The 13,911-nt window shown below is 35.8% G+C and overlaps 1 protein-coding gene and 2 non-coding genes across 3 annotated transcripts; 2 read left to right on the top strand and 1 right to left on the bottom strand.

Moving 5' to 3' along the window:
* Positions 1-1,880: 1,880 nt before the first annotated feature.
* Positions 1,881-1,987, top strand: LOC128042230 (small nucleolar RNA R71). The gene has a single exon (XR_008197435.1). It is a non-coding gene; the product is annotated as a small nucleolar RNA R71 (small nucleolar RNA).
* Positions 1,988-3,563: 1,576 nt separating this feature from the next.
* Positions 3,564-6,863, top strand: LOC128041741 (uncharacterized mitochondrial protein AtMg00860-like). The gene is made up of 2 exons (XM_052632049.1): positions 3,564-3,765; positions 6,490-6,863. Exons 1-2 carry the CDS (start codon positions 3,564-3,566, stop codon positions 6,861-6,863), a joined length of 576 nt encoding a protein of 191 aa, XP_052488009.1.
* A 2,376-nt stretch (positions 6,864-9,239) lies between these two features.
* Positions 9,240-9,345, bottom strand: LOC128042095 (small nucleolar RNA R71). The gene has a single exon (XR_008197303.1). It is a non-coding gene; the product is annotated as a small nucleolar RNA R71 (small nucleolar RNA).
* Positions 9,346-13,911: the final 4,566 nt, after the last annotated feature.

Genomic DNA, 13,911 nt, shown 5'->3' with positions numbered 1-13,911 from the left:
GTTGTGTGAATTCCTGAGCTTCCAATGCTAATGGTTCAAACTGTGTTAGTTGAACATAGTCATTTGGATTAGCTTTTATCAAAGCCATACTTTCATTACCTTCTTCATCTTCCAATGGCTCAAACCTTACAGTGTTTCCCAATGGGTCTTCTACAAAATTACTTTCCCACTCCATAGAAATAAAGGTTTCTAACTCCTCCATTATTGAATAATCCTCTGTCGGATCAGGAAGTTTCATCGCTTTGAGAACATTAAACATCACTTGGTCATCTTGAACTCTCATAGTAAGTTCACCTTTTTGCATGGCTATTAATGTTCTCCCCGTTGCTAGGAAAGGTCTCTCCAAGATGATCGACACTTCCTTATCTGCTTTAAAATCTAGGACAATAAAATTAGCAGGAAAAATAAACTTATCTACACATACCAGAACATCCTCAATCTTTCCTACTAGGTATGCCAAAGATTGATCCGCCAATTGGAGTGTCACAGTCACGGGTCTTACTTTACCTATTCCTAACATCTTGAAAATATATTTTGGCATTAAGTTGATATTCATTCTAATATCGCATAAAGCTTTAATATAGTAAGATTCTCCAATATTACAGGGTATAGTAAAGCTTCCAAGGTCCTTCATTTTCAGAGGTATCTTGTTTTATAGAAATACACTACACTCCTTTGTTAATGCTATAGTCTCGAACTCACTAAGTCTATTCTTCTTGGACAAAATGTCCTTCATGAACTTGAAATAATTGGGCATTTGTTCTAAAGTTTCTACCAATGGTATATTGATGTGAAGCTACTTTAGAACATCTAAAAACTTCTTGAATTACACCTCCTATTTTTGCTGTTGCATTCTTTGTGGAGGCGGAGGTGTAGGAACCTTGGCTTGAATCGAACAAATTTTCTGAGGAATTGTATATATATCTAAAGAAGATATTAGCTTATCAGAATTCACTGGTTTAAAATTTACCTCTTCAGACTTCGTAGAATCTGGCTATTGTGGTGTAGGAATTTCATCTGTAGGATGATTTTCATTTTCCTTAGTAGGCTCGTTTGCAACCTCAACTACCATGGCTTCCAAAGTTTTACCACTTCATAAAGCAAATACCTTACAGTGTTCATTACCTAAATTCCTTAGATTTTTCATGTCACTCGGCTACGCTCCTTGCAATCTATTATGAAGCTCCGTAGCTAATTGACCCATTTGGTTCTCCAAATTTTTCAGTGTCACTTTACTGCTTGGCTTTGAATTAAGACGTCGTTCTTCGCCATGTACGCCTTCAACAAATTCTCCAAACTATTAGATTCTTTAGCTTATGGTTGTTTCTGAACTTGTTGATTGAACCCTTGAGGTTGATTTGATCTATGTTGTATGTAATTGTTGTTTGGTCTAGCTCCTTGGTTACTCCAAGAGAAGTTTGGATGGTTTCGCCATGAAAGGTTATAGAAATTGAGCTGTGGTCCTTGCTCGTTTCTATTTTGGTTTTAATTTCCTACGTCAAACTTAGGATTTGATGGAAAATTCTCAAAAGAATGACTGTCCCCACAATATACACAGGAAACAACATCAAATTGGCTCAGTGGCTGAGCTGCAACATGATTAAAATCGTTATTAGTAAACTATCAACATTGAAGAGATAGAAGATACCTGAGCTAAGAGTGAAGCGAGGGTGTCTACTTCATGCACTCTGGCTACTCGTCTTCCTGAAGTTACTCGATTTTTCAGCCACTGGTAATTGTTACTGGCTATTCTCTCCATAATTTTGTCAACCTCATTATACGATTTCGACAAGAGAGCACCGTTCGCAGAAGCATCTAGCACCAACCTTGTGTATGCATTAAGACCATTATAAAATGTCTCCAATTGGATGCAATGTGAAATACCATGGTGAGGGCATTTGTTTAGTAACTCTTTGAATCCTTCCCATGCATCGTATAGGGACTCATCATCCATTTGCTGAAAAGTGGTGATCTCATTCCACAACTTAGCATTTTTGCAAGGTGGGAAATACCTTACGGGAAAGCATTCAGCTAATGCTTGCAAAGTTGATATTGAATGTGGTGGTAATGAATTAAGCCATACTTGTGCTTAATCTTACAACGAGTATGGAAACAACTTCAACCTTAAGGCGTCTTCAATTACACTGACTATCTTAAAGGAATTGCTCACCTCCATTAATAGTCGAAGGTGAATGTGTGGATCTTCTGTAGGCATTCCACTAAATTGGCCCATTGTTTGAAGTATATAAAACATCGCAAGCTTCAACTCAAACTGCAATGCCTCGACTTCTGGTCTCCTAATTCCATGATTAAGTTCATTAAAAAGGGGCACAACGTACTGTCTTAAAACTCAATCCCTATCATTAGCAATAAGGATTGAATTATGAACATTAGTGGTTCCAATCCCTTGAATATCATTTTGATTTTCAAGGTTCATTTCTATGTCTTGTCTGTGGGCTAATCTTTCTCATCTTCTTTGTGTAAATGTCTGCTTGATTTTAGGGTCTACAGAAAGTAAATCGATGATTCTATCTATGCTCGTAAACTTCTGAAAGGAAATCGTAAAAAATAAAAAATAAAAAATTGATTAAATAAATATAAATAAACCAAATAGCAAGAAATAATTTCATAAATAATGACTATATTAATAATCCTCGGCAATGGAGCCAAAAACTTGTAACGCGTAGGTTTGTGCATGTATACATAGTTGTTATCAAGTAATAAGTAAGTATAAGAGTTATCATCTCCATAGGGACTGTATTTAAACCGATACTTGTAAAAATTACTATTCACAAATTGGTTAATAAAAACAAAATAATTTTGAATGATAGGTTTTAAATTAAATTCATTAACTAAATACAAGTTAATCTAAATGCAAATGAAGTAAAATGCAAGCTGATGGTTTAGCAGTGATTTTCACGTGTTAACAACAATAACATGAATAAGCTAAAATAATTACAACATTTGACTTAATTCATTTTTCATCATGCTTAACAATGTTCTGAAAAAATTCCATAGCAACTCAATCTTTCATTAACTGGGAATCTCATATAAGTTCAATCGAATCTTATACTTAGAAAAATATGCATAAACCACTGTCATAATTTAACTAAGGATTCCTTAGGATTTATGTGAAATAACAGGAACGAATTAGGTTTGAAACAATATAATCACATAAACTTAATTATGCAAGGTAATAAGTTCTCTTAGTCTATTACGAACCTCTAATTTATTCTGATTAAGATATAAATTAAGCATGCATCTTCCAATTATCATGTCCATTAGTTATCATATTATTAGGATCGACAAACTAATTCTAATGCATTCAAGCATAGTTGAATGCATGAAATAAATAATGGTTTATTTGGAAGCATGAATGACTGGGGCACAAAACATCATAAGCATAAATCAAATGAACTTTATCAAATTAATGTAATCATTCTAGCTAAAAAAAATTAAGTTTTCATTTTCAATTAAAAAAGAATTTGCAAACATTTTGAATAAATATAAGATTAAGGAAGAAGAAACTCTTGATAATTTCGACAATTCTCCAAAGACCGATCATGGTGGCTTCCTCCGATTCGTGTGATTGCAAAATGCTACTCAAGGTGGCTGAACAACAGTGGGTTTCCTCAGGGGAAAATGCTAGCGAAAGGAGATGGGAAAATGAAAAGGCTTATTTGTGGAAGAGAGGGAAGAAAAGATTAGTGGAATGTGAATGGAGATATGAAAGAGTGATGAAGGATGATGGAATGAGAAGAGAGGGTTGATATTTATAGTAGAGGGATGGAATAGGAGTTTGCTAAAATTAGCTTGAAGAGCCCTTAGTTCTCTCCTTTGGTTGACCGGCCTTGAAGTGTGGAAGGGAGGTTGATGGTTACTTGATTCATGCTTGATTTCATTCATGAATTATGCAAGGGGTTGGACGGTTTCTTGGGTATTAGTTGGGAGTTTATTTCTGATTTTTTCACAAGTGCAAGGGCCTCCAAATTAATTATCCCAAAGCTTATTTGGGCTGCTCTTTGATGACTTACCTAATTTGGGTCATTCTTCCCTTTATTGGACGATTTTGAAAACCCAATTGAGAGCAGACTTCATTCTTTTTAGTAACCATATTCTAAATTGGGTTGAATTAAATTTGTGAATCCAATTTAACAAGCCTGCAGTCCACATGGAGTAAAAGTTAACTTGTGTCCATGTGATATTAATTAGCTCCCATACTTATTAATAATGCTTCATTTACAACAATTTTAGCACAGATATTAGCATGTAGCCTAAGATAGTTAAATTATGCAAAATTAATACATCAATTCATAAAATTGCATCCTTTACTAAAATTATGCCAATTGTCTCAATATGACAAAAATCACCCAATTAAATATGCAAATACTCAGGATTAATATAAATTCTAAGTAAAAAGGAGATATAAATAGATATAAAAAAATCTATATAATTTATAGTTTACGGCATAGTGTCCTTGTTAATTGGCGAAGCCCATCGTTGGTGGAATACTATGAAGCAAGGGACTACTACGAACAGATTGACTTAGGATATCTTCCTAGAGACATTTAAGAAGAAATTCATGGGCGAGCTGTACATGGAAGCTCGCAAGAGGAAATTCATCAATTTGGTACAAGGCGAACTGACTATAACTGAATATAAGCCAAAAATTTGTAAGATTGAGCCAGTATGCAGTTGAAATAGTTTCACAAGAAAGGGATCACTGTAAGAGGTTCCATTTTAGATTGCACCGTGATATCTAACTTTATCTGGTAGCTCATGATGCGAAAAGCTTCGATGAGTTTGTTAATAAAGCTAAGGTTATTGAGGAGATAAGGGCGAAAACAACGCAAGCTGCGACAAGGTTCGGTAAATAGATGCCTGGACAACATGGTTGAAAGAGGGATCGCGATTCATGTTATTCTAGCAGGAATGTCAAAAATAATTTTGATTAGACCATTCAAGACATTAAGGCAGCATTAAAGCTGAGAAAGGAGGTTCGCATAAGTTGCCCAGTTGGCCACTTTACGAACACTGTGAATGCAGACACCTTGGTGAATATCGAAAGGTAATAGGAGGCTGATTCAAGTGTGGGTCCAAGGAACACTTGACAAAAGACTACCCAAAACAATAAGACGGGTTAGAAATACAGAACGCAACCCTTACACTAGTGCATGCTAATGCACGCGGTCGAGGAAGGGGTAGAGGTAGCAAGGCAAGGCAACCTGGACACAAAACCCTAGAATACACAGTTGCCATACAAGATGAGACAGGAGGACTTACACAAGTGTATGCTATAAGGAAACCACATGATCAAGGTTTGACATATGTAATTATAGGTACTTTCACTTTGTGAAGTCTATCATTATTTTTCTTGATTGACTCTTATTCTACACACATACATTTTAAGCAAGCTAGCCTGTGAGTTGGGAATTCCAATAGAAGTTATAAATGGATGACAATCACTAGTTCATTTGGTAGACTATTTTGGTCAATAAAGTGTGCAAAAGGTTCCCTTTGATGATTCAAGGACACATTTTCTTCATTGATTTGATGGAGTTTCCCTTTTATTGGTTCAATATAATCTTGGGAATGGATTGGCTGACTGAGCATAGGGCCAAGATAAACTTCACACTTAAAAAAGCAACCTTAGGAACTGATGAAGGGATGGAAATCATTGAGGTTGGTGAGCAAACCCAATTTCTATCCAACTTGGTCTTGGCAATAAAAGTAGAAAAGTTGATAGGGAAATGCTGCGAAGCGTACCTTGCTTATGTAATGAGTTTGCAGGAATAAGTCGATAGGGGTTTGTGACATTCGCATAGTGAAAGATTATCTTAATGTTTTCCCAGACGAGCTACCTAGATTACCCATAGACCGCGAAGTGGAGTTCGCCATTGAGTTGTACCCAAGTAGCTCACCAGTGTCCATTACACCTTATTGAATAACACCAAAAGAGCCAAAGGAATTGAAGATTCAACTACAAGAACTACTCGATAGGGGTTTCATTCGACCAAGTGTGTCGCCATGGGGATCACCAATATTGTTTGTAAAGAAGAAATATGGCAACCTGAGAATGTACATCGACTACAAGCAGTTGAATAAATTGACTGCCAAAAATAAATACCTACTACCACAAATTGACGACTTCTTTGATCAGTTGCGTGCCACATTATTTTCAAAGATAGACTTGCGATCAAGGTACTACTAGCTTAAGGTGAAAAAAAACAGATGTTTTGAAAACAACATTTCGCACAAGGTATGTGTATTATGAATTCCTAGTCGTGCCCTTTGGATTGATGAATTGAGTGTTCCATGAATACTTGGACCAATGCGTGGTGGTCTACATAGAAGATATTCTTGTGTACTCATGAACATAAAAAGAGCATGATGCCCACTTACGAACTGTGCTACAGATATTGTGAGAGAAGCAATTATTCGTAAAGTTCAGTAAATGAGAACTTTGGATAAAGGATGTAATATTTTTAGGTCATGTGGTCTCAGTAGAGGGAGTTCGTGTGGACCCAAAGAATATTAGGGCAATTCTGGAGTGGAGATCGCTAAGAAGTGTCACAAAGGTGCGAAGCTTTTTGGGGCTTACAAGTTACTATCGCAAATTTGTTGAGGGGACCACCACTATTGCAACACCCTTAACGAAGCTAATACAGAAAAATGAAGAGTTTGCATTGACGGAAGAAAGACAAAACAACTTCAAGAGACTTAAGACGATACTCGCTAAAGCACCTATGTTGGTTCAATCAGAACTTGGGAAAGACTTTGTAGTCTACAGCGACACATCGCACTTAGGTCTTGGTTGCATGTTGATCCAAGAACGAACAATAATGGCTTATGCCTCTAGATAGTTGAAGCCTCATGAACAAAACTACCCAACACATGATTTGGAATTAGCAGCAATGGTGTTCACACTCAAGATTCGATGACACTACTTATACGACTAATAGTGTACTATCTATACAAACCATAAGGGTCTCAAGTACTTACTCACACAGAAAGAACTAAACTTGTGACAAAGGAGGTGGATAGAATATCCCCAAGAAAGGTGAACTTGGTCCACACAACAAACTTTAACGAGGAAACTTCAGCCGATTTAGGTCAATGGATGATGACTAACCCTAATTCTAAAATAGGCTTCACTGAACACTTCATAGACATCTTTTTTGTACATTTAATCTTTTCTTCTAGTTTAGGTTGCAACTTTTATTTAGTTTTTAGTTTCTTTTGTACTTAATATTTCTATTTGTAATTCAGTTTTATTTTTATTCTTGTTCTTCAGAGAATCTGAATTGTGGAATCATAAACTTTTTATGGATTTCTGTGCTTTCAATATTCAATACAAATCAGGATTTCTCTTAAACACTTATTCTTGATCTACTTTTTATGTTTATCTCTTTAATCAAGTTTATGTTGCTTATGAGATCCATTAGAAACTAATCCTCTTATGGGGGATTAGCGAGTGGACATGGGAGTAATTAATTTCTATGTAGGGTTTCTTAGTGAGTTAGTTGGTTGGGGTAGGAAGAACTTAAGCCCTAGGCCCGACAACCCTAGGAAGTCATCTAGGTGGGAATGAACCCAAAATTGGTATTGTCTATCCATGAACACCTTACCTCAATCTGGTTTGGACTATAAGGTTGTAAACTCTAAATTATATAGGGTTTTACTAGCCATTTTTACCATATTTTTACTTAATAATACTAATCCCAAGTATTTGTTAATTAATTAAGTGGATTTTGTTTATATTTATATGATGGGCATGAATTTATAAAAAATGCAAATATAAGCTTTATTGTATTAATTTTGTGCATAATTTAAATTATTTCATCTTAATTACTTTGACCCAGTAAAAAAGATGATACATGGTGGACAAGTCTGACAAGCTTAGTAGGTCATGGAAACCGTCCAACAAGGGGGAGTCAAGCCCAAAACCTCTTTTGGGACAATTATTTGGAAGTCCCTACATTTGGAGAATCATTGGAGCACACAAAAATTACCCTTGAAACCATCCAACCCATGCCTAAATTTAGCATGATTCTATGCTCAAATAAAAAAAACTACCATCCACCTACTTCCACTATATGTGGCCTACCAAGCAATGGAGAAAATAAAGGGATTCCAATCCCTATTTTTATTAAACTCTACCATCTACTTCAAGTATAAATACCCCCACTCATTCCCCATTTCAATCATCTCTCATCCCTTCATTCCTTAATCATCTCAACATCCCTCATTCAACTATTCTCTCTTTTATTCTCTTTATTCCCACGCATAGCATCCCATTCCCCTTAGCTAGAAACACCTTAAGAAGATCATCTATTGGCCGACCACCTTGAGGAGCCATTAGCAAAAGAGCAACACAAGGATTGGAAGAAAACATCTTCAATTAAAGTTCACGAGACTGCTAACTCGACAAATTGTATTCTTCCTTTACTTTTTTATTTCCCTTAGCTAGTAAAACTCTTTTTACTTACTTATTACTTGGTAACGACTGTGTATCCTTCCACAAACCGAGCATTACAAGTTTTTGGTGCTGTTACCGGTGACTGTTGCCTTAATCATTTTTGTAAATTATTCTTTCCAATTTGGTTTTTATTTCATTTTTATCTAACTTCTAACCTTACTAATTTATTTTTTATTCTTTATATTTTGTGATTTCTTTTTCGAGTGTTTATGATCATAGATTGAATTATTGATTTATTACCTGTAGATCCTGAAATCGAGTGGATGTTTAGATAAAAAAGACGCAAAAGATCAACTCAAGGACAAGACGAGATGGACCTTGGAAATCAAAATGATGGACAAGGAAATAGAGCCAATCTTCTGCATAATCCAATCCTTATTGTTGAGATAGGGATTGTGCCATAAGACAGTACTATGTGCTCCTCTTCAATGAATTAAATATGGGAATTAGGAGACCGAAGATTGAGGCACTACAATTTGAATTGAAACTAGTGATATTTCAAATACTCCAAACGGTGGGCCAGTTTAGTGGAATGCCACGGAAGATCTACACCTTCACCTTCGATTATTCATGGAGGTGAGCAATTCGTTTAAAATAGCCGGTGTGACTGAAGACACATTGAGGTTGAAGTTGTTTCCATACTAATTGCGAGATCAAGCATGAGCATGGCTTAATTCATTGCCACCAAGTTCAATATCTATATGGCAAGAATTAACATAAAGGTTTTTGGTAAAGTATTTTCCATTTACCAAAAACGCTAAGTTGCAAAATGAGATAACCATTTTTCAACAATTGGATGACAAATCTTTGTATGAGCCATGAGAAAGATTCATGGAATTTTTTCGTAAGTGTCCTCATCATGGGATTCCACACTACATCCAATTGGAGACATTTTATAATGGTCTCAACACACACACAAGGTCGATAGTAGATGCTTCTGCAAATGGTGCAATTTTGTCTAAGTCTTATAATGAGGATTACAAAATCATTGATAGGATCACTAGTAACAACTATCAATGGCAAAAAAATCGAGCAACTTCAGGAATACGAGTAGCCGGAGTGCACGAAGTGGATGCACTTACATCACACTCAGTTCAGGTATCTTCTATTTCTTGAATGTTGAAATAGTTTACTACTAAGGATTTTAATAATTTTGGATCTCATTCACCAAGTCAGTTTGATGTTGTTTCTTGCGTATACTATGGGGATGGTCATTTTTTTTGAGAATTGTCCATCAAATCCCGAGTCAATTTATTACATGGGAATCAACACCAAAATAGAAGTGGACACAGACCATAGTCCAACTTCTCCAATCCTTCGTGGCACAACCATCTAAACTTTTCTTGGAGTAACCAAGGAAATGAACCGAACAACACTTACATGCAACATAGACCCAACCAATCCTAATGGTTCAATCAATAAGCTCTAAAACCACAACAAGCTGAGTCATCCAACAGTTTGGAGAACTTGTTGAAGGCATACATGGTGAAGAATGACGCTTTAATCCAAAGCCAATCAACAACACTGAAAAATTTAGAGAACCAAATGGATCAGTTAGCTACGTAGCTTCATAACTAACCGCAAGGAGCCTTGCCAAGCGAGACGAAAAATCTAAAAATTTGGGTAAGGAACATTACAATGTAGTTTCCTTATGAAGTGGTAAGCCTTTGGAACCCAAGGAGGTTGTGATTGAAGATGAACCCATTGAGAAGGGGAAAAGTCAACCAACAGTTGAAATTCCTACACCAATTGAGTCAAAACTTACAAAGTCTTATGAGATGAAACCTAAACTAGTGAATTCTAAAAAACTAACATCTTCTTTAGATGCAGATTTATTTCCTAAGAAAATTTTTCCAATCCAACCTAAAGTTCTATCACCTCCATATCCTCAAAAGTTCCAACCAAATAAGCAGAAACATGAGGTGTAATTCAAGAATTTTTTTTTAACATTCTAAAGCAACTTCACATCAACATCCCTTTGGTGGAGGCTTTAGAGAAAATGCCCAATTATGTGAAGTTCATGAAAGACATCCTGTTCAAGAAGAAAATACTTGGTGAGTATGAGACCGTTTCTTTGACGAAGGAGTGCAGTGTGTTCTTAGAGAACAAGCTTCCTCCGAAACTGAAAGACCTTGGAAGCTTTACTATACCCTGTAATATTGGAGAATCTTACTGTGGTAAAGCTTTGTGTGACTTAGGAGCGACCATCAACTTGATGCCCAAGTCTATTTTCAAACTGTTGGGAATAGGCGAAGTAAGACCCACTACTATGACACTTCAACTAGCAGATCGATCTTTAGCATACCTCAAAGGAAAGATTGAGGATGTTTTGGTAAGAGTCAATAAATTCATTTTTCCTACGGATTTCATTGTCTTAGATTTTGAAGTAACTACTGAAATGTCAATCATCTTAGGGAGACCTTTCCTAGCCACATGAAGAACATTGATGGACGTGTAAAAAGATGAACTCACGATGGGATTTCAAGACAATAAGGTAACATTTAATGTTCTTAAAGTAATAAAACTTCTCGATCTGACAGAGGAATGTTCGGTGATGGAAGAGCTAGAAGCCTTGGTTTCTATTGAATGAGAGAACAATTTTGAAGACCCACTAGAGAACACTTTAGGGTCTAAGCCATTAGAAGATGAAAAAGGTAATGAAAACATGGCTTTGATGGAACCCAAACCGATAGATTACGTTCAACCAGCACGGTTTGAACCACTAGAATTGAAAGTTTGGGAATTTACACAACCAAAGTTGACAATCGAAGAACCACCCAAACTCAAACTTAAGATACTTTTTGCCCATTTAAAATACGTTTATTTGGGTAACAATTCTACTTTGCTTGTGATTATTTTAGTAGAATTAACAAACCAGCAAGATGAGCCTCTAATCAAAGTTTTGAAGAAATTTAAAAGTGATTGGCTGGACTATAACTGATATTCGAGGTATAAGCCTTTCTTTTTGTATGCATAAGATTATCCTAGAGGAGGGCGAGCAAGCTAGGATTGTTGGGCAAAGGATACTCAACCCTATCATGAAAGAGGTAGTGCAAAAGGAAGTGATCAAATGGTTAGATGTGAGAATTATCTATCCCATCTCAGATAGTTCATAGGTAAGTTTGATATCATGTGTACCGAAAAAAGGCGAAATCACGATTTTCGAGAATGAACATAATGAGTTAATCCTAAAAAGAACTATCACAGGTTGGAGAATCTGTATTGATTACAGAAAATTAAACAAAACAACTCGGAAGGACCATTTTCTGCTCCTTTTATGGATTAGATGTTAGACCGACTAGCAGGTAATGAATATTATTGTTTATTAGATGAATATTCAAGATATAACCAAATGTTGTAGCCCCAGAAGACCAACACAAAACCACTTTTACTTGCTACAATACGTTTGCTTTTAGGAGAATGTCTTTCGGTTTATGTAACGCACCTACCACATTTCAGCGATGCATGATGGCAATATTTACTGATATGGTAGAAGATTTTGTTAAGGTTTTCATGGATGATTTTTCTATTTTTGGTAATACTTACGATGTTTGTTTGAGTAATTTGGCTAAGGTACTTAAAAAATGCGATGAGACAAATCTTGTCCTTAACTGGAAGAAATGTAATTTTATGGTTAATGAGGGAATTATCTTAGGGCATAAGATTTCCAAAAGAGAAATTGAAGTTAATAAAAAAAAGGTAGATGTGATTGAAAAATTACCACCTCTAGTTAGTTTGAAAGGAGTTCGGAGTTTTTTAGGCCATGCCAAATTTTACTGAAGGTTTATAAAAGAATTTTTAAAAATTTCTAAGCCTTTGTGTTAGAGATAGATACCATTTTTGAGTTTGACAAAGCATGCTTGGAAGCTTTTGAAGAGTTAAAAATTCGGTTAATCTCATCCCCATTAATTGTTACACCTGATTGGAGCTCACACTTTGAGTTGATGTTTGTCGCAAGCGATTTTGCTGTGATGGGTCAAAGAAGGAACAAAGTATTTCATCCTATCTACTATGCAAGTAGAACTTTGATGAGAGCCCAACTTAACTACACGGTAACTGAAAAAAGAACTTTTTGCTATAGTTTTTGCTTTTGAAATGTTTCGTTCTTCTCTCATAAGTACTGAAGTTACAATTTTTACTGACCATGCGACCATTAAATACTTGCTCACTAAGAAAGATGCTAAACCGAGGCTAATTCGATGGATACTTTTACTCCAAGAATTTGACCTTGAGATCCAAGATAGAAAAAGTGTTAAAAATCAAGTAGTCGATCATTTGTTGATGTTGGAAAAAATTGAGGTAACTCATTTATTTGCTCCTATTATTGAAAATTTTCTAGATGAGCATATCTTTGAGATAAGCCGAATTGATAAAATACCTTGGTTTGCTGATTATGCGAATTATTTAGCATGTGGAATAATTCCTCGAGAAATGACATGCCAAGAAAGGAAGAAATTCCTTCATGATAGTTGGTATTATTTCTAGGAGGATCCGTTTTTGTTTAAACAATGTACAGATAACATAATCAGGAAGTGTGTAGTTTGAAATGAAATTGATGAGATCTTGTACAACTGCCATTTATCTCCAAGTAGGGGACACTTTGGTGGTTCCCGCACTGCATTAAAGATCTTACAAGCAAGATTCTTTTAGCCTACAGTGTTTAAGGATGCGTATGTGTATGTGAAAAATTATGGTAGATGCCAAAGGATCGAAAGCATATCAAGGAGGAACAAGATGCCCTTAATAAATATTTTAAAGGTAGAATTATTTGACGTATGGGGCATTGATTTTCTAGGCCTGTTTCCTTCTTCTTATGGCAACAGATATATCCTCGTGGTCGTTGACTACGTATCCAAGTGAGTTGAAGCCGAGGCTTACCCAATGAATGATGCTAAGATAGTCATGCAATTATTACATAATCATGTGTTTACACAGTTTGGGACTCCGAGAGTTATAATTAGCGATGAAGGATTGCGCTTTGTAAACAAATGGCTTAAGTGGTTGCTTGACAAGTACGATGTGAAACTCAAAATTGCCACTACCTATCATTCATAATCCAATGGGCTAGTTGAACGGGTAACCCGTGAGCTCAGAGGAATCCTTGAGAAAGTGGTGCAACCTAATTGAAAATATTGGTCTTGAAGGCTTGATGATTCTCTATAGGCCTATTGAACAACTTTTAAGACACCATTAGGAATGACTCCTTATCAGTTAGTTTTTAGAAAGGCGTGTCACTTTCCACTTGAGTTGGAGAATAAAGCTCACTAGGCTTTGACACAATTAAATTTGGATATTGAGCAAACCGGTGAGAGAAGAATGTTATAGCTTGATGAGTTAAAAGAGTTGAGGTTATTTTCATACGAGAATGCCAAGATGTACAAAGAAAAGATTAAAAGATGGTATGACAATCGTATACAACCTCGTGAATTCAG

This window comes from Gossypium raimondii, chromosome 6 (genome assembly GCF_025698545.1).
Source record: "Gossypium raimondii isolate GPD5lz chromosome 6, ASM2569854v1, whole genome shotgun sequence".
NCBI lineage: Eukaryota > Viridiplantae > Streptophyta > Magnoliopsida > Malvales > Malvaceae > Gossypium > Gossypium raimondii.
The sequence above is the reverse complement of the archived record's forward strand: the minus strand, read 5'-3'. Positions and strand labels throughout refer to the sequence as shown.